The 21,510-nt window shown below is 38.6% G+C and overlaps 1 protein-coding gene across 5 annotated transcripts; it reads right to left on the bottom strand.

Annotated features, from left to right (window-relative positions):
• Nucleotides 1–14,446: 14,446 nt before the first annotated feature.
• On the bottom strand, nt 14,447–20,756 carry LOC133714722 (putative disease resistance RPP13-like protein 1). 5 transcript variants are annotated; one of them, XM_062140946.1, is made up of 7 exons: nt 20,043–20,756; nt 16,629–19,879; nt 16,402–16,486; nt 16,183–16,303; nt 15,564–15,663; nt 15,227–15,433; nt 14,447–15,118 (listed from the first exon to the last, which is right to left on the bottom strand). In XM_062140946.1, exons 1-2 carry the CDS (start codon nt 20,585–20,587, stop codon nt 16,795–16,797), a joined length of 3,630 nt encoding a protein of 1,209 aa, XP_061996930.1. In that variant the 5' UTR covers nt 20,588–20,756; the 3' UTR covers nt 14,447–15,118; nt 15,227–15,433; nt 15,564–15,663; nt 16,183–16,303; nt 16,402–16,486; nt 16,629–16,794. The 5 variants fall into 5 exon arrangements, with proteins under 5 accessions (XP_061996930.1, XP_061996932.1, XP_061996928.1 ...); XM_062140948.1 differs by having other exon boundaries at nt 15,227–15,337; XM_062140944.1 differs by having other exon boundaries at nt 15,564–15,623.
• Between the last annotated feature and the right edge of the window lie 754 nt (nt 20,757–21,510).

Raw genomic sequence — 21,510 nt, 5'->3', positions numbered from 1 at the left:
TTTTGAGTGGCATTGTGCATTAAGGCAAGCGAAAAATTGGTACAAGAGCGGTTCGAATGCGGTTGATGAGGTATGTATTTGTTGATAAATCATTTAATTTGTTGATACATTATAGTAAAATATTACATGATAAATAATGTAGTAATTATAATATCGTTTTAATTGTAATAATTATTTTTTGTTATAATTAAATTAATTAGTTGATAAATAATGATGTAATTACCACGATATTTATATTTGTACTTATTGAGTTTTATTGTTAAACGGTGGGATACTTTCTTATTAAAATTATAAACTTTATATTTTTTGATAAATCATTTAATTTGTTGATACATTATAGTAAAATATGTCTTTATAAATAATGTAGTAATTATATTATCGTTTTAATTGTAATAATTGTTTTTCGTTATAATTAAATTAATTAGTTGATAAATAATGATGTAATTACAACGATATTTATATTTGTACTTATTGATTTTTATTGTAAAATGGTGATATACTTTCTTATTAAAATTATGACCTTTATATTTGTACTTACTGATTTTTAACGCAAAACGTGATCATAATTAAATCATTTAAAATTATGACCTTTATAATAGATGACCCTGCATAATAGCGTTTATATTTGTACTAATTGCATTTTTTATTGTTTTTTTTATTACGTAGCAAGATGAAGCACAAAAATTGTGGCATGCCAGGATGAAGAGAAAAACTGGGAAGGCCAAAAGACACAATTTTCAGAGCTTTGATAGTTACGCTGCTGTGGAGGGCTTTGCACAATTTAAAGACATCCCTAACCATACATCCGGAGGAACATCAAATGTAGGAAGTCAACATACGCACACACAACCAATTGCTGCAAATTCCCCCATCAACTTGGATATGGATGTAGATGAGGTAATTGCAGGTGAAACTGCAGATCCTAATGTGAGGCCTCAAGGAAGGAAGGTTGCGAAAGAAGCAATCCGGAAAGCCAAGAAGGCAGCGAAAGAAGGAAGTCCTTACTCAAGCAGTCTCGAGAGTATAGCGAACAACCAAATAAAGGCAATCAAGGGCAAGAAAAAACTCGATGACGAATTCGCTCGAAGTCTCCAAGAGGAAGAGAAAAGAGCATGTATCCTCTTGCAAATCGAAATGCGAAAAGAGCAACTCCTATTTCAAGAAAGGCAAGATCGAATTAAAGAGATGGAAGAGCGTATTAAAGAGAGGGAAGAGCGTATTATGGAGATTGATACAAGTACAATGACGCCAAATAAAAAACATTATTGGTCAAGAAAACAAAAGAAGATAGCGGAGAAAGAAGATCTTGACGAGCAGCCGCCACCTTCTATGGGTGGATACTATCCGCAACCCAATTTTGGTGGTGCATTCCCACAACCAAATGTTGGTGGTGCATACCCACAACCTCTTTACCCCGGTGCATACCCACAACCACCTTACCCCGATGCATTCCCACAACCTCCCTTAACCGGTGGATTCCCACCACCTCCCTTCACCGGTGGATTCCCACAACCCCCTTACCCCGGTGGATACTATCTGCAACCACCTTACCCCGGGGGATATCCTACACAACCACAATTTTCACCTTTCTCTACGGGTGAGTCCACCAACCCTAACCCTAATGATGAGCCTTCAAACACAAATTGAATTTCTAGAGAGGATGAGGATTATGATTTGAATAATTAGGTTATTATGCATGTTTTTAATTGTATTGTACTTTTTCCTAATTTTTCATTTATGTAAGTGACAATTTAATGAAATAAAAGTTGTATTTGGAAATTCCACATATTAAAGCACACACCTTATATTCAAAATCATAGCACATAATAAACATAATACAAGCTAAATTCAAAGCACACAATTATCCATTATTATCATTAAATATATTTTATTTATAAAAAAAAATGTTCACAATTCCGATGAACAGTAAATTCAAAAGCAGTAAAATGAACAGTTAACTTGAAGCAGTAAAATCCACTGGTGAACAGTCGAAATGAACAGTAAAAAGTGAACAGTGTTGACCGGGCAAGAAAAAAACGGGTGCAAACCTAAGCCCAGTGGCAGTGAATAGTAACTTGACTGGTCGAATTCTTGACTTCTCGACTTTGCCTTTTCTTGACTACGGGTGCACTTAACAAGAACGAACAAACTTCCTGCTAGAGCTCCCCTCTCAAACGGTGACCAATTTATTGGTGTCTCAGTGAGTGGTAACAAAGGTCCCTACTTGTGTGAATGATGAGATGTTGGGTGGATGACATAAAGATAAGAGAAGCAATAATTTGCTTTTTGGTAATAGGCAAAGATAGGAGAATTGGAGAATCAATAATGCAACTTCTGTTTAAGGATAATCAAAATTGACAGAGAGAGAGAGAGAGTTTCGATTCAGAGAGAATGAGAATTCATGTGTATTATTCTTCTCACAAAGGAATGTATTTATAGGAATACATAGCTAGTGTGAAAGCTCTAAGAGAAACTCAATTTGGTAACAATCTTCTCTTGTTGATTGAGGGCTGCAGCTCCACATACTTGCATTCAATGATGAAATCTGCCATGCTTGTTGCCTCTTGGTATAAAGCATGTCACACAAGTCTTCATACACTCAAGTACCTATGTTTATACACTCAAGTACCTATCTATACACTCAAGTACTTATTACATGATATAGACATTTATACTATGACTCATACATACTACAACATGAGTCATATATACTACAACACTCCCCCTTGGATATTTCATGTCAATAGAATTGTCTATGCCGTGCGCTTCGAAGTTGCCTCGTTAAAAACCTTGTCAAGTAATAAAACCCTGTGGGAAAAACAACCTTGGTCGAAGGAGAAAAAGAGCACAACGCGCGTTGAGTGTGGAGTATGCAATATCATAGCTTCAGAGATAAGTGGAGTCTTCTTATCAGCATCATAAGTAGGTAATATGTCTACGAGAGGGATGCAAATAGAGTTGCTGCAACAAAACCTTGCCCGGAAAACCCAGTGGGAAAAACCCGTGGTCGAAGGTAAAAGATGAGCAAAAGCATATATGTTGAATCAAAACATCTTCAGGATGTAGTATAAGTGGGGCGACCATGCTAAAGATGTGCCTCGTTAAAACCTTGCCAGGTAACAAAACCCAGTGGGACAAAATAACCCTGGACGAAGGACAAAAAGAGTACACGATGGTCAAGTGGGTATACTTCTGGATACTCCCCCTGATTTCAACATCTCCTTTGTGTCTCTCAAACGTGGTGCTTCTCTCGTTGCCTCATTAAAAACCTTGCCGAGTAATAAAAACCCTGTGGGACAAAAAATAATCTCGGTCGAAAGGGAAAAAGAGCACAACACACTCTTCACGTTTTGAGACCATATATGTAGACATCCCCCCCTATTATTGATCTTTGAGGAGAGTCTGTTATTGCTGATTTTATGCTTGATGTTGTCGCTTTTCATGCAGCCTTGCTTCATTTGTTTCAAAATAAGCAGCATTATCTTAAATGCTTGTAGGCTCATCTTGTGGTAGACTTCAAACCACAACTATTCGAACATGCGTAACTATGGATCCAATCCATATACATTCACGAACCACTTCGTGAAGAGCAATAATCTCTGCATCGTTCGAAGATATAGCGACTAAGGTCTATTCTATAGACCTTCAAGATATCACGGTCATACCCATGGTGAACACTTCACCAGTCTGGGAAGACCTTTGTATGGGTCAAGAGATACCCAATATCAGCAAAAACCTTCCAAAACACTTATGTCGTTTTGGGGTAGGGATAGAATACGCAGGCCAGCGTTTGGCGGCGTTTCTGGTGTGTGATGGATCTGAATCCATCATCTCTCTATAGGGATAGAATAAGCCCATATCGATCGTATATCTCAAGTACCGAAAGATATCTTTTTACACCAATCTAATGGCGTTGCGTTGGCGCAGAGCTATACCTTTAGCTAACAAGTTTATGGCAAAGTGAGATGTCCAGTCTTGTGCATTGAGCTAAGTACAATAATGTGCTTTATTGTACTTGAGTAAGGCACTTCAGCCTCTCTAGCACATCTTCGTCTGATCATCCATTCAGACGAAGAGGATCCTTTTCAGGATCAAGACTACGAATGATCATGGGGTGCTTGAAGGCTTGACCTTGTCAAAATGCCTAAGCATCTATCAACACGGTGCTCAAGTTCAAAAACCGAGGCTTAATTGTGTTTCCCCAAAAATCCTTCATCTCAAACTCGGATTTCAAGTGTTCAACGGTTTCCCTTAACTCATTAAGGGCTTCTAATGAAGATCATGTCCAACATGAAAACCGTGATAGAATCCGAAACTTGTTATGGAAACGCACGGGCATATCCCTTCCCAATCAAGTAGTCACTTTAGTGAGCGTTTCAATTCTATTGCAAACGCGCTCCGTGGTCTAGAGCCACTTGATTTGGGTAAATAAAGTTTCACTATGAACTTTCATGTATATTCCGTATCTAGATCCCCATAGAGATACGTAGTGACCACTTTTATAAGCTGCATGTTCAGTTATTTGGAAACTACCAAACTGACAGGGTAGTGGATGTAATGTCATCCATTACGTGAGAATATGTCTCATCGTAGTCAATTCCAGGGCGTTTTGTGAGAAGCCTTGCGCCATAAGGCGAGATTGCCATCTTGTTTTCTCAACACGCTTTCTAACGAAGACCCATTAATCAATAGGTTTTATGTAAGGAGGTGTTGGCATCACTGGCTCAAAGACCTTCCTCTTCGTTTAATCTGGATCGCATCTTTCCATTTAGGCTAAATTTCTCTACGTTGGTATTCATGCTTCAACGGAGCGTGGTTCGATATCATCGGTCTCAACAAACTCATGCGCAACAGAATGCGCAACTACATCATCAATTATGATGGAGTTTCTATTCCACGTCTCATGTACACTAGTGTAATTTTCATAGAGCTCTATATTCTCAGGAATAGGTTCTGACGTTGAGGCGTCCCCCAACGATAACCATAATCCAGAAGATACTCATGAGACGGATGTTGAGTGTCGATGATCTAAGGATGCCAAAATATCCTTCGAATCCACGGGCTTCCCACGCATCCTAGCTGGGGCCATGGCCTGTAACGTCAGAGTGCCACTTTCTATGACGTTGGCGCCTTGCCTACCTCTGTGTAGGGTGACGCTACGTCCTCTTATAGGGACGTCCTTCCTTGCAGGCATTTGTGCAGCAAATGTGTGTGATCTCTTCACTTTAATAGGGATCGAGATGAGACATAGTGGGGACAGACCACGACAATTCCTGTCGTTCCTGCTGAACATTCGTGTTCTTATCTCCCCCTAACGACGGGAAGACTGTCTCATCAAAGTGACATCCGTAAATCAGACGGTAAGGAGATCGCCTTGCAAGGGCATTAAGTGGCGAACGATTGTTGGAGTCTCAATTCCAACTAAGTTGCTCACTTGTTTTTAAGGACCTACCATAGGCGCTGTGGCGGCGCAATTGGCACATAAATGGCTCACATTGGCACATAAATGACTCACTCGAATGTGCGTAAGTACAAAATATTTGTACCCAGTCACTAGCTGTAACGCAGGGATACATTGAGTGGCGGTAGGTCATAGAGGAATTAGCATAGTTGTATGCGATATTTGCATCACCCCAAGCGGATATAAAGAGATTGGTGCGCATCGCCAATGTCTGAACTACCATCGTAGTTATTTCCACGAGACCATTTAGGTGTGTATATGGGAATGTGATGTCCAACATCACTCCCTTTGCAATAACCATCGAAAATCTTCGATGTATACTCACTAGCATAGTCAAAATCCAATTGACTAAATAGGATGATCCGGGGAGTGAGCCCGTTGTCATATTATATGTGCTATGAGTATAGCATAAGAAGCTTTTATAGATGGACAATGGCACAACACGTGATTAGTGTGTTTGCGTGTCAACCAACATCATGAGATATTTAAACGTCCGCAAGTTGGTTGAATAGGTCCACAAATATCACCTTGGATTAATTGTAAGAATGGTATATTTTCTTTAGTGTCCTTTGCATAGGATGGTCTCGATCCTATCTTTGCTAAAGAGCAAGCTTTGCAAAACGAAGTAACTCTTTGGACCAATCTTTGGTTCATACTTCTTTTCGTTTTGAGGAATGGATGTCCGTGAAGTCTTTAATATATGGAACATCATATCACGACCTGGATATCCCAAACGGTCTTGCCAAAGCCTATATGTGTCAGAATCCCATAAGTCATCTCTTATGACATGGTTTGATTCAATGACTCGAATAGTGGTTGCATGCAACCCACTAGAGCGACACATAAGTTTCTCTAATACTCGTTTATGTCCGTAGTCATTAGAGGCGATGCAAAGGAACTCTTGTCCATTCTTACAATGTGTTTTCACATGAAAATCATTGGCTCTTATATCTTTCAAGTAATAAAGTTCGGAAATTAACACATGTCCATGATATTGAATAATAATGCGACACTTTATTAATAGCCAATGATTACATCAAAGTTTCCAAAATCTATTCCAAAATAAAATCAAACTTATACAAATTGTAATTGCCAATCCGTTTGGTAATTCCAATGAAATATGACCAGGGAAGTAGAGAGATGTTGGTGGAGCGAGGCTCGCTTAAATACCCCGATCTCAATTACTTTCCTAGACATCATACTTCATTGGGTACGTCACATGAGAAAGAGTCAATACAATTGTCATTTGTTGACTAAGGCACATTTGCCGTTTTATTGGAAAATAGAAAAGGACTATTCTAATCAAAGTCTGCGGCATCCTCGTGCTCTTTACAACTTTGAAGTCCTCAGTGGTGAGAGTGATATCTTCACCATCTTCATCTTCAGCAAGATTGATATCTTCATCTTCAGCAAGATTGATTTCTTGCTCTCTCAATTGCCTATACTCCTTGTAGCTTGCAGCTAGTTGGGTACTTGCATGGCATTGCTTGAACCAATGCTTCAATTGATCCATATGGTATCACATCAAGATAATTACTTGAGCAGCATGCTTTGTGGGTGTTCGTTGGAACACAAGGCCCTGGTTAGGTGCCTGTATTATGGGCAATATCCCTCTCGTAGTGAGATGGTTCTCAACGTTGGTTACCCAGCCATGGTATTCCGAGCCTGTTGAGTCAAGCATTGGAAAATCGAGTCTAGGTTCATTCGACATCCTGAACAATAGGAAGATAAGATATATTAGTTTCGGAGTTTAAACTTCCACGAAAACTAAAATAATAAGATTTCTGAGCTATGCTACCAAGAAATCAATTTCCAAGAATATTTGGATTTAGATGAAAACAATGATGTTTGCGGATGCTCTTAGTCCGATTATTATGAACACTCTTAGTTCATTGATTTACGAACACTCTTAGTTCGTTTAGAGTGAATCCCCACGATTCCACTTTTAGTCCATAAATTGATGTTTTGCGGACGCTCTTAGTCCGATTATTATGAACACTCTTAGTTCATTGATTTACGAACACTCTTAGTTCGTTTAGAGTGAATCCCCACGATTCCACTTTTAGTCCATAAATTGATGTTTTCCGGACGCTCTTAGTCCGATTATTATGAACACTCTTAGTTCATTGATTTACGAACACTCTTAGTTCGTTTAGAGTGAATCCCACAATTCCTGCTTTTTGATTACAAGTCCCTGAAAAGAAGAGAAAAAGGAATACAAACTCAAAACAGGAACTTTAATCTTTAAAACTTACTTGTTGAAATTCGGAGCAAATTTGCTTCTGAACAGATCGTACTTCAAATGTTATACAGGTCTCAAAACTGCTCCAACAGGGCTGAAATTTGGAGATAAGATATAAGAGACAGAGATTAACAACTTTGATGAAGAAATGATTTTGATTAGATGTCCCGAAAAGGACGTTTATCGGCGTGCAAGCAGGTTGATCTGCACAGGAACGATCATACTGAATAGCTCCCACTTTGAATGGTGTACATGTCTTAAAACGACTTCAACAGGGCTGAAATTTTGAAGTCAGATAGAAAAGACATATATGAAGAACTTTGATGAAGAAAGTATTTTGATTAAAGGTGCTGAACAAGATATTTCAGGGTGTGCAAACAGGCTGATCTGCACAGGAACGAGCGTGCTGAACAGCTCCCACTTCGAATGGTGTACAGGTCTCAAAACTACTCCAACAGGGCTACAATTTGGAGGTCAGATAGAAGAGACATAGACGAACAACTTTGATGAAGGAAGGATTTTGATCTGAGGTCCCTATCAAGATGTTTCGGGGCGTGCAAACAGGCTGATCTGCACAGGAAAATCACTTAAAAGTGTTTGGCAGGTGACTCGGCAGCTGCTGCGCAGCTTCTCGGCAGCTGCTGCGCAGCTTCTCGGCAGCTGCTGAGCAGGGTCTCGGCAGCTGCTGCGCAGGTCGCTCGGCAGCTGCTGCGCAGCTTCTCGGCAGCTGCTGCGCAGGGTCTCGGCAGCTGCTGCGCAGCTGCTCGGCAGCACTTGGCAGCGGTCTGGTTCTGTTCAAAAATTCCGGCGGCCGGTTCAGGCCTTTTCCGGCCGGTTCCGGCGATTCTGAGGCCGGTTCTGGGCTTCTGGGATCAATGGCTTTGATATGAGCTAGGTTTTGGAGGTTTTTTTTGTAGGTTTGGAAAAATGACTTCGATTGATGATGAACTCTACTCTTGTCAATTTTCGATTCTAATTCTAGAGCAACTTCGTGCTGATAACGTGTTTAAGGATAATCAAAATTGACAGAGAGAGAGAGAGAGTTTCGATTCAGAGAGAATGAGAATTCATGTGTATTATTCTTCTCACAAAGGAATGTATTTATAGGAATACATAGCTAGTGTGAAAGCTCTAAGAGAAACTCAATTTGGTAACAATCTTCTCTTGTTGATTGAGGGCTGCAGCTCCACATACTTGCATTCAATGATGAAATCTGCCATGCTTGTTGCCTCTTGGTATAAAGCATGTCACACAAGTCTTCATACACTCAAGTACCTATGTTTATACACAAGTACCTATCTATACACTCAAGTACTTATTACATGATATAGACATTTATACTATGACTCATACATACTACAACATGAGTCATATATACTACAACAACTTCCACTTTTCCTCCGGATCAATGAGGGGTTCACTGGTTGTGGAGAAGAAAGCTATGGGTTGTGCAGTTGCAGTTCAGATTTATTTCATTTGGGGTAAGTGATCCTGAATTGTATACTAACATTACAGGCATACTGATATGCAATACCTAAGTAGTTTCCTTAATATAATTTGTTCCTCTATATTTGGGTATCATCAAATATGACTGATTTATTTTGTCCAAAAGCAAGTAGAGCATCGAGCACAATCAAATTGACAAGTTAGGTACCAATCAAATTGCAAATGGAAACTGTCCATATGAGAAATTTTATTCACACACCTCTAAATACACATCCCCTTTTTTTATACACCCAAAATCAGATTATGGGTACGTGAAATTACCAATTAATTAAGCGAAATATGAATACAAAAACAGAATGCTCACATATAGACATAAGCTCATAGACTGAGTAGCACCCCCAAGGTTCAGCACTTGCAGAGACTTCAATGTCAAAGCTTCAATATGCCCTTAACATGTTCCCACAAAGACAAACAGCAAGAAGAGTACTGCCAATATATTACGGGTTGAGAGGGATATGAATGTGAGACTCAAGTCTAATCCAACAAGAACAAAGAATAGTTATATATTTAGAACGTTCAAGTATTGTAACATCTTTTTGGCAACTGTAACATCATATATCTTTTAATTGCTCACATTCTAGAGAAATATGGTCAACCTACAATCTTAAACAAATCAATATGGTCTTACTGGTTTTGTAATCTAATCAAGCAGATTAGAAAACTTGCAATGGTAAACTCCGGTACTGATAAAGAAAGAATAGAAAGAAGATTAAAGCCAGGAAATGCAAGAGATAAGTGGTAGCGAGAACAGGCTGCATTCCTGATGCATTGTTAAAGGGATTCACTTCAGCAGTATGCATGGGATTGAGCCTTCTTATCCGGTTACAAAATTGTATAAACTGTCCACATGATATGGACAAATAAGAGCAAGTAAAAACTGCTGAAAATTTCCTCAAGGGCTTTGACTTACACTCAATTGCTCATCTTACATTCTAATTCCACATTGTGCGGTATAAAATTTATAATATTTCAATGAGAAATGAAAATACAACTGTAGACTCCAGTTCAAACATTTGTCAGACATTCCACTATGTGTTACAATGAAAAATATTTAACCACGCATAGATTGTTGTAACTATGCCAAAGTCAGAGACCCTTCTTTACAGTCAGCAAATCATTTGCAACAAAGTTTTTTTTTTTTTTTCAAGTGCCAATTTCAAGTATAATAAGATGTTATCAATTTTGACAGGTCACATAACTGGTTACTGAGATCAGGGTCCAACAGCAACAAGTATTATGCGATGCTGCATGAAAAGAACAGAAAATAAACAAGATACATTGGCCATCTTTTCCCAAATACAGGGCGTAAGCCACGACTTTTAAAGATCATTAATTCTTCAAATCCATATTCCATACAAAAGTTAACACACCTTTAGTGGCAGGACTGCTAATAAAGTTGTAAACTTGTAACGTCTAGGGAGCTGATATCACACTGGCAACAGAAACATAAAAACATCACTACTAGCTTGACCCTGAAGAAAGAGAATCTGAAAGTTGAAGTAGACTTGAGATTAATAAAGATGTTATGAGATTAAACTACAGGTTTGGGCTATTTCTAAGTATATCTCTCCCTCACTGACTATACTAGACTCTTATTTGCTGAGTTAGGTAAGAGGAAATGAGATAGTGATCCCTTTCCGGCATCCTAAAGTTGTCCTAGAATAGAAATTGTCCTTGCTGAGATGCTGCATATAATTAACAGAGAACAAAGGCTCTGGGCCTGCTTTTATTTACTTTAGCTTATTCACTGAGCATGTCTACTATTCTAGGACTAAGTGAATCCACAGGTGCTCTCTATAAATTACATCCATAATTAGAAGTAAATATATGCAATGATGACCTGGAAACTGGAAATTAAGAATCTCACGGGTCCATATGAAGGTGCAATACTGTTAGCCATATGCCATCTGTTTTCCCCACATAACTCTGAAGTTATTGCCAATGACTTTACTGCTCCTGAGACAGTAGACAAGTGCCAACCCTTAATGTCATTCTTCAATTTCAGATTATATACAAAATGACTTCAAAAATGGAAATACCTTCAGTTGTAGGCTGGCAGTATTGCATAACAACCAGAGATGCTTTGAGCCTTTGATCAGAAGAGGATCCAGAAGTTGGCACATAAAAGTGGAAAGTAGAAATTCAATGCTAGTACCTCCATTGTTTATGTTCAGCCAAACATTAGCAAAGCACTAGCATAGAACTTCACTACATTTGGAAAAGAAACAGAGCATGCTGGCCAAGTTACAAGACACTAATTCAAAACGTCATAAGCAATGGAACTCTAAAATAAAAAATGTTCCTCTGTTGGTCAACCATGGGACCATGCTTACCTCCAGTACAAGCATATACAGAATCAATATTTGATTAGCAATGACAACAGAGCACTAGATTTTGCAGAAAATCATCTGAGAGGGAATTGAATGATTTTGATCTGGCATATCATATCTTGGGCCAATCTTCGCCCTTCTCACTCTGGCACAATTGTAATTGCCATAGCCATCCCAATTATTAGACGAAAAAAGGAAAGTGACATGGGTATGCAGCGCTTCAACTGTCCCAAGTATCATATTATATACAAAACTCTCGATCAGTAGTCACTACAAACTGAGAACTTCGTTTCTTGCTATTTCCAAATCTGGCCCTGCAACGTAGCATAAAAATTCCAGGCCCAAGGGTAAAGACCAATTGGAACTAGAATGCTATTATTTATTCATTTTTAAGACCATGTTTAATTTTCTTTGACATGAATTAATCAGGACCAAGTACATGTTTTTAACAAAACTTAGCAATTGATAGATATGGAAGGGAAAGGATCTTACATGTCAGCAAGGGCAGTTCTTATCATTCAAGGTGCAACACTGTTTGGTCATTTGCTATCTTTTGCCACAGAAACCAAGTGTTTTTGATGATTAATGTAATGCTCTTGATATAATAGAGAAAGCCATAAGCTTTAAGGTAGTTAATTCTCCATTTTCAGATTCAATACAGAAGTATGGAAGCAAAGCATAACAAGGAAGTAGAAATACCTTCAGTTTCAACACTGCCTCCAGGACTATCAGGACATCACACATCTAAATTAACCTTTCTCTTTCCACCTTTTCCAAATTGCAGGGCTGAAGGCTAAAGATCAATGGAACATAGAGGTAAGCCACACCCTTTAATTACGATTAATTCTTCTATCATTTGCGACAGTTTTTTTTTTTTTTTGTCTTTTGCAAAACCAATTTCAAGTATGATGTTATCAATTTTGACGGGTCTCATAATTGGTTACTGAGATCAGGGTCCAACAGCAACAAGTATTATGGATGCTGCATGAAAAGAACAGACAATAACCAAGATACATTGGCCATGTTTTCCCAAATGCAGGGCCTAAGCCACGACCGTTAAAGATCATTAATTCTTCAAATCCATATACTATACAAAAGTAAACACACCTTAAATGGCAGCACTGCTTATAGTTGTAAACTTGTAACGTCTAGGAAGCTGATATCACACTGGCAACAGAAACATAGAAACATCACTACTAGCTTGACCCTGAAGAAAGAGAATCTGAAAGTTGAAGTAGACTCGAGATCAATAAAGATATCAATGCTTCATGTATATATCTGCTTAAAAATTCTGAACACAATATTTTAGTGTGTTGCCACTAGTAATGGAAAAGTTACTAGCAGTAGAAATTCACCAGTAAAAGTCAACATTGTATAGCTATAACTGTATTTGCATCATCTAATGGATGATCCCCAAAATCTTTACAAGTGGTCTTCATCCTAATCCTGTGAAGTATGAACAACTTACTCTACAATATCAATAGAAAATATCAACAAAATAATTCACTACATATATGGAAGAAACGGAGCACATAGACCAATTTTAATTCATACTGATCCGGAAGCTTAACACCTGAAGATCAATTGACATCACAATTGGTGAAGACAATATATCCATTGGAACCACATTGTAATGTGGGTGACACATAATACATTAGCCAGCTTTTGGAACTATATTTAAGGGCCTAAGGATCAACTGCATTACAATGTGGTTAACGAAACACAGATTCTTCCTCTATATGACAATCTATGCAACAATTCACTGACATGAAAAAGTCGGTCAAAAGCAGCCTCATTGTGTTTTAATAGTTGCTCATAATTGTAAGAGTACTACGGGATCAAGGAAGCTACTACATCTTAACATTACGTGAAAGTGTAAACTGCATAGGTGATTTAGATAGGTTATGAGGATTCCAATATCATTATTGAATGTTTATCACTCCAGATCTTGGACCCAAGCTCATAATTTGTAGGGTTCCAATTTTCAACATATAGTTTTATAAAGGACTACAATGATTATTGGATGATTATGATCAAAGGAAACGAGACCCCTCACGACAATGCGACTACAACATATCTTTTCCACATTGATAGTTTGTTAATTGCATTCACTTCTTATGTGAAAGGTATCATCTTTCTGATTGCAATCATCAAAGGCAAGAAAATATAGAAAACTTAACCCACTCCTTACCCTCTAATCCATCGAATCAGCAGTTGAAAACTTAATTAAATTGGTAGTTAAGGACGGCGTACCAGGTTATTATCTGAGACTGAAACGAGTCTTTCTCTCTGCCTTCAGTTTCTGCATCTCACACCAACCCACACCGAGTCGTCTAATTAGCATTTGCAATAATCAAAAATCAAACTTGATGCTCTGTAAAAGAAAACTTAAAATCAAATTAATTGGTAGTCAGGAGTTTACCCGCTTAACTTTCACTCCTCTTCAACCTCCGACTAGCACTCTGTAATCTCAAACGGATGGTTTGGTTTTCTCCTGCTTTACAAAATCAAGCTTCAGTTGCACATCTCTGCAGCCTCACCAAACATAGAGACTCCGAATTAAACAACCAGTTCTGAACAACGTTGACAGGTAAGGAATGCTGAAACGGAGTGGTTTTTACTTCTGGCAATCAAAATAAATAGACCGAAGGTTAATTAAAACTGGGCTTTGAAGTGGGCTTCACTTTATCTTCCTCATAATCATCTTTAAATAACACATATGGGAATGTTCTATAACTGTGCAAGTACAAAAGTGTTTACATAAGGGGCAGCAAAATCTGTTGGTATTTAAGCTTTCAAGCTAACACCAACTACAATGGGTGATAGGTTTACAAAAAAATCACACCACACTCTCACTCACACTTAAAGAAAAGAAGCAAGAATAACAAAGCAAAGGAACAGAGAAAATGGAAGACAAGCTACTGCTATCTTGTTGATGAACTCTTGAATGAGTTAATTGGGATGATTACAACACGTACTAGCTCATCCCTTGTATAGGGATTCTTACAAAACATAGCAGACAAAGCATTGAATGCATTGTCTATGGTACAACTTGACTTACTACACCATGCAAATGAGAAAACAATAAATATGCAGTGAAACTTATTCAAACTAAATTGCCTAGCTATATGTATAGCCTGCAATAGGTAGAAAGTAAAAGAAGAAAAAACGTGATTGCCATCTAGATGACCTCCAATCCAACAGTTGCATCATTGATTTGATTTGCAATTTCAACAAAATCATATATCTGAAGAACTGCTCAATTCATTTATACAGAAACAAAAAAGTTTGGTACTGTCTACTAGTATAGACAGAACTAGTTGCTGCTGAATGCACATATCTTCTGGTGTAGATAGAGCTAATACATACTGCCGACTGCAAAATGCCTCTTTGTACTATTTCTATGTCTGCTCCTTGACATTTGAAGCCGCTGATAGTAATCTTGACATCACTGCAAAAGTTTTCCCAGCTATGTGAGGGTGAAGTAACAATAGTAAAGACACTTCTCGTGGCCCTCCAGAATGTCCTAAAGGGTCAGTGAGTTGATAGTCTGCCAAAGAATTTCCTTGCTGTGACATGCTGCATATAAAGAACAGAGAAAGCTCAAAACAGTTGGCATTGAAATTTCTTTTTTCCATAGTAAGATGTGTAACACTCGATTAACTTAGAAACTGGAAAGAATCTCACAGAAAAAGGATGGAGACCGAGTTCTGTTCAGTGAGGATGCAAAACTGGTGGTCCTCATGTATCTTTTGCCCATATACAGAACCAAGATTCGGCTAACAAAATTTATTGCTCCTGAGATAATAAATTGCCACAACCTTTAAGGTCATTTTTCAATTCCGGATGACCTCAAATTTATGAGAGTCCAACAGCTACAAGTATTATGAGATGCTGCATGCAAAGAACGGAAAATAACATGATACATGCATTAGCCATTTCTTCAAAATGCAGGGCCTTAGCCACGGCCTTTAATAAGATCATTAATTCTTCAATTCCATATCATATACAAAAGTAGACATACCTTTAGCGGCAGCACTGCATATAGTTGTAAACTTGTAAAATCCAGGGAGCTGATATCGCACTGGCAACAAAAACACATAAACATCACTACTAGCTTGATCCTGTAGCAAGACAATCCAAAAGTTGAAGTAGACTGAAGATTAATATAGATATTAATGATCGAGTATACTTTATCTGTACACTCAATTTCTCAATTCACTATATAGTTCCACATTGTGTCTACAGCTTATAATCTTTCAATGGAAAATTGAAGACACACTAGCGTGGACTTGAGCTCAAACAGTTTTTAGAAAATCAATACATGCCCCAGTTCTTTGTTATGATGAAAAAGATTATTATGCATAGATTTTTTGTAGTAGCTGTTTAAGTTATGCTAGATTAGTTAGCTTGAGTTATAAGTTTTTGTGGTACTTAATAATTTAATACCTCGACTTATTATGATTAGTGTGGCAGGTATTAATCAAGTTGTGAGGAATGAATTGAAAGAGCAACTTTAAAAGCTTTCTAGAAAGTCATTGATGAAAACCAAGTCAATTCAACTAGAACGAACCGAAGAGAGATCAGAAACAGTAAACCAGAAATTGCGCACTAGAAATGTCTCGAGTGCAATTGTATCGTACCTGACCCAAAATTGGCTCTCATCTCTCTGTGATTTTCATTCTGCTTGGAAACTCTAGAAGTGTCTGTGTGAATGAGTGGAGTAGATAAAGAACAGTCTGCAAGTTCAGATAAGAAGAGAAGCTGTGCAAAAATAGAAGCAGTAAATCAGAAATTGCCTACAAGAATGAAGAGGTGAGTAAACCTAATCAACTGAGAGAGAATTTGAGAATTATGCTTACAAATCAGACATCAAGACATGGCAATATTGGTCCTGCGAGCAATCTTAACCTTGGCCCATCTCTGTCTTAACATATCAAGAAACTGCTGCATATCAAGAAACAGGGCAGAAAGAAGACACATTACCCAGCTTTTCAAAGTATCAATTGACAACAACATATATATTCTCTCTAGTATCAATGGACTGAATTGGGAAGGGCAAAGACCAGAATTGGGATGTGCGACATACCGTAGCAAATGGAAATGGTCTGTTTCTCCTTCATATTGCATGTCCTTGTCAAACCCATCGATCATGAGTTCAAGCATGACCCTAGAACTGTGAAATCAACAATGAGTTCAAACAATAGGATCTTACACGCAGAATATGCAAGCCCTCTGAGACATGGCCAAATTGATCAGAATGCAAGCCCTCCGAGACATGGCCAACCGATAGTTATGCACTTGATGTGAGCAATCTTGGGCCAGTCTTCACCCGTCTCTCTTTGGCACCGTTTCTCAAGCAAAGGACATTCAATGATTTTTAGACGAGAAAGAGAAGAGGGTAGCCCACTATCTGGCAAGCACCGCAGAGCAGGGCAATTCCTAATGAACAATTCTCGAAGAGAGTTGAGATGGCAAAACCACTTGGCGCCGTCGATGGTCTCACAATTCAGACGGCAGATCTTGAGATGTGTGAGAGTGCTGGGAAACAGCCCCTCCTGCTCCTCCGCAAACCAATCTACTTTTTCGTCGCAGTCAAAATCAAGTGACAATTCTTCAAGAGAGGTGAGTGTTCGGAGACCCTTGTTCAGATTCTGCACTCTCTTTGCATTCACTTTTGTACAGCCGATGATGTCAAGTGATTTTAACTTTGACGGGAATCCATCTTCCGGAAAACATTCGAATTCTGGGCAACTCCATACCGTCAAAGACACAAGAGATGGGAGATTGTCTGACGCTAATCTCCCGGTAAGATTGGGACACTCATATACTTCAAGTTGAACAAGATTAGGAAAAACCCCGCATTCATTATTGCCACCTCCAACATCAGACCATTCTTGCCACCCACTCAACCCAGAAATAAAAAGTTCTCTGAGGGAAGGTAGCTGTCCCAATGGTGGCAAGGAGATACAATTCTGACAATTAACAAGTTTAAGAGAAACAAGAGCAGAGGAAGAATAATATTCCGACCAACCTGGAAACATTTTGCCTCCATAACTTTTAATTGTAAGCCTTTCCAGGTTCAGGTGAGGTTGGAGCTTCTCAAGCACTTCTCTTTGTTCTACAGTAGTATTGCTTTTTTCACTTGAATCCCATTTTGCCTCCACCAAATCGTAAGACTCTGCTTCTTCTTCACTTACATCCCATCCTCTCCAATAATCCAAAACCAGTTCCTTAAGAAACTTCTTGTCCCTCAGTATGTAGGCCTCCAAACCGCTGCTATGCACAAGCCTTGAGATACAAAGTCCTCCACGCAAATTTTGAAGCTTCTTTAACTCTGGCAAATTATCCCCTGCGGTACTTTTGTCTAGAACAAACTCGGGTAGCATCTGGAGGTCTTTCAAGTTACCCATATCCGGTGGCATCTTTTTTAACATTATACCTGTAGTATCCAGATGGCTCAAGTTGATCAATCTTCCCAAGTTGGCTGGCAGTTCAGTAAGGGCCCAACAGTTTGACAACAACAATACTTGCAAGTTATACAAAGTACAAATTGTATCAGGCAACTTTTTGATGAAACTGTAAGACAAGTCCAAGTGCCTAAGAAGCTTCAAGTTGTTAATAGAATCAGGCAATTCCCCTATACGCCCTGATAAATTGAGCATTCTTAGACACTGTAATCTTGGTAGCAGCTCATCTAATCCTTTGCTTGAAGTTACGTTCATCAGAAAGGTACGCAAATATTTAGCTTGCTGTAAATCCTCAAATATCCTAATGTTATCAGTATGATCATAATATCTCTTATATGAAAAATGACGAGTCCTGCTCAAAATGTCGGGTGAATCACTTCCCTCCCACCTAAGACAAAATTCTCCGGATACAAAGCTTGCTAAATCATTGATAAGGTCATGCATGATGAAAGTAGTTCCATAGGGACTTGATGAAAGCTGAAAAAATGACCTGGAGATTAGATCATTGAAGTAGTCTTGTCCGATTTCTTCTGCTGTTTTGTTTTTTTTAGGTTGCAAGAGATCTTCAGCCTTCCACAAGTAAACCAATTCTGATGTTCTGAACTTATAGTTCTTGGAAAATATCGAACAATGTGCAAAACAACGCTTGAGATGTGAAGGCAGATTCATATAGCTCAACCAAAGAGAAGGCAGAATGTCACTCTCATCCGGCGAGAACTCCCACATGTCACTGTTCAATATACTTTCCCATTCGTCCACTAACAATTTAGAACATAAGAGACCCCCAAGGGATTTAATAGCCAAAGGAAGACCATTGCACTTTCGAACAATTTGTCTACCGATTTCTTCAAGATGTGAGTGTGCACCAACAGCTGCATTTTTGAAGGCATGATTTTTAAATAATGACCAGCTATCTTGCTCAGACATTGGCATGAGACAGTGAGCTTCAAGGCTACCCATCATACGTGAAACATCTTCATCGCGTGTTGTGATAAGAATCTTGCTTCCGTGTGCTCCAAACTCAAGGGGACGTCTTAAGAATTCCAACTGGTTATAATTTTTGTTCCAGATGTCATCAAGAACAAAGAAGAACCTTTTCCCCATCAAATTGTCATGCAGGTTTGATTGAAGCAGATCTAGGTTCGTGATTTGGCAAGCTTTTGAGGTGAGGGACTCATAAATGTGTTGTGAGATCCTAAGGGCATCAAATTCTTTTGAAACGCAAACCCATGCTTGGAGGTGAAAATGTTGCTTCACTCTAACATCATTGTATACAAACTGGGCAAGGGTGGTCTTTCCAATCCCACCCATACCCACAATAGGAATCACACCTATTTTATCATCTGATAGCAATAATTTAACCAATGTTTCTTTCTCTTCATCTCTTCCACACACAGACTTTTCTACCAAAGAAGTTGATGGTAGTGTTTGTGATACTCTCTGTCCAGCGGTTACTTCCGAATCCAGGACATCTTTTGTCTGCTTCGAAATTTCGTCTAGTCTTTCAAGAACTTCCTCTACCCTGGAGTATATTAAAGCTGAGTCAAAAGCATGAGATGGAGTAGAGATGGGCTCTTGTACCTCACACGTGCTACTCCCATATTCGTCTTCGTGTTCTATCTTTGGCCTCGAGGCTTCTGTTTTGATCTCCTGCAACAGGTCCTCAGCCTCATAGACAGCCTCTTTAAGATTATGTAGCCATGGCTTCACAGTCGTTTGGAATTTCAATTGCTTCCCCTCGGCGTCATCAAGAACAGGGTTAACAGATAACAACTTATCCTCTAATTCCTTCTGGACATCACTTAGGGGCACACGTCCTAGCTTGTCTTGAATCTCTCTAACAATCTCTCGGATGAACTTTGACTCGTGCCTATAAATTGCAATCAAAACAAAAATATATCATACAAGCTAGCCAGCTGAGTCTATCAATTTCAAACAATTAGATATGCGGATAAAACCAACAAAGTATATGACATGTATATACAGTTGCTAGTAATTACTCAAGGCTTTAGTTATGATCTGAATTTACATACCCATCATCTTGATTTTCTAACACCAGGCCTGCTAGATCTGCAGCTTCAACAAGTGCTTCCGTCCACCTACTCAGTTTCTCCGGCGATTGCTTTTTTTTCTTTTTTTCAAGTCTGGCAAATGCTTTTGCAAGAACTCCACTGTGCCTCCTCACAAGGCTTTCTGCCTTCTTCCTCAGTTGAGATGGATTAAGGTCGTAGAAAACCGGTAACACGACATGATCGGAGGTCCTCTTGCGTTCAAGGATCATGACAAGCTCGTCCAGACACCATCTGGAAGAGGTGTAGTCTTTTGAAAACACAATCACAGAACTTCGTGACTGTTGAATGGCATTCTCAAGCTTTTCCTTGATATTTTCCCCTCTCTCGAGTTCAGGGTCATCCCGGAAAGTATGAAATCCAGCATTGACCAGAGCCGTGTAGAGGTGATCAGTGAAGTTCTTTCGGGTGTCTTCACCTCTGAAGCTCAAGAACACGTGATAGCTACATGGATAAGGAGAGGTAGTATATTTGGAAAGGGAGGCCTTGTGTCCTCGGAACAGAGCCATGGATGAACCAACAAAACTCTGCTCAAAATTTTGGTAGTTTCTCAACAGTGGGAATTGAGTTCCAAATTTCAACCTCTGTCCTTTCTCCTTTTGCTTTTGTGTGGGAAGCCCATTTCGGCCTTTCCTTCTTTTCCAGTTTTCCTCTCACTTTCCAGTCCAAGTAATAATGCATTTGCAGCTAGAAAGCACTAACTACTTATTTTCTACGAATGTTATTGACTCTTTCTTTAACCCACAGTTCGGTTCAGTCTTTTCCAAATTTCGTTTTATCTCACAAATTATTGAATGGGTTGCCACTAGACACTAGTGATGGAAATAATTAGTTTGCCAAAAGAAAGAAAGTGATGGAAAGATTAACTTATAAAGCAGTAGAAATTTACCAATAAAAAGCCAACATTGCAAATTTGCAATGGAAATTTCCCTGCAATTGTGCATACATTTTCTGCTATCTGACCAAACCCATCTAAGATAAAATATCAAGATAAAGAAGACGTAAAGTTTAAGACTCATTTCTTGAAATTTGGAATTTGTTGCCACTAATTCAACCAGTGGAAAGTAGACTCAACTTCAACAGTAAACATTGCATATAAGAAAACATGCCATTTACATCACCTCATAAACCAATTCCTTCACAATTGCATTAATGAAACATTCTGAAACTCTTATATGATCACTACATCAATATAATAGCTAATGAAATCAAGTGATTCGTGTTGATACATAATTAGTAAAGCCATATAAATAGAAGACAAATAGCAAGTTAGCAGAAGAAAACTGACGCAGTCAGAAGTAATCTGGGTTTACAAGCAATAAACCCTAAAAAGATAAATTTGGAGTCCACCAGAGAATTTGAGAAAAAGTCCACCAGAGAATTTGAGAAAAATCTCTCATTTTATTAAATTTGATATGATAAACTGATTCTA

This window comes from Rosa rugosa, chromosome 6, assembly GCF_958449725.1.
Source record: "Rosa rugosa chromosome 6, drRosRugo1.1, whole genome shotgun sequence".
Taxonomy (NCBI): Eukaryota; Viridiplantae; Streptophyta; class Magnoliopsida; order Rosales; family Rosaceae; genus Rosa; species Rosa rugosa.
This window is presented reverse-complemented; position numbering and strand designations above follow the sequence as displayed.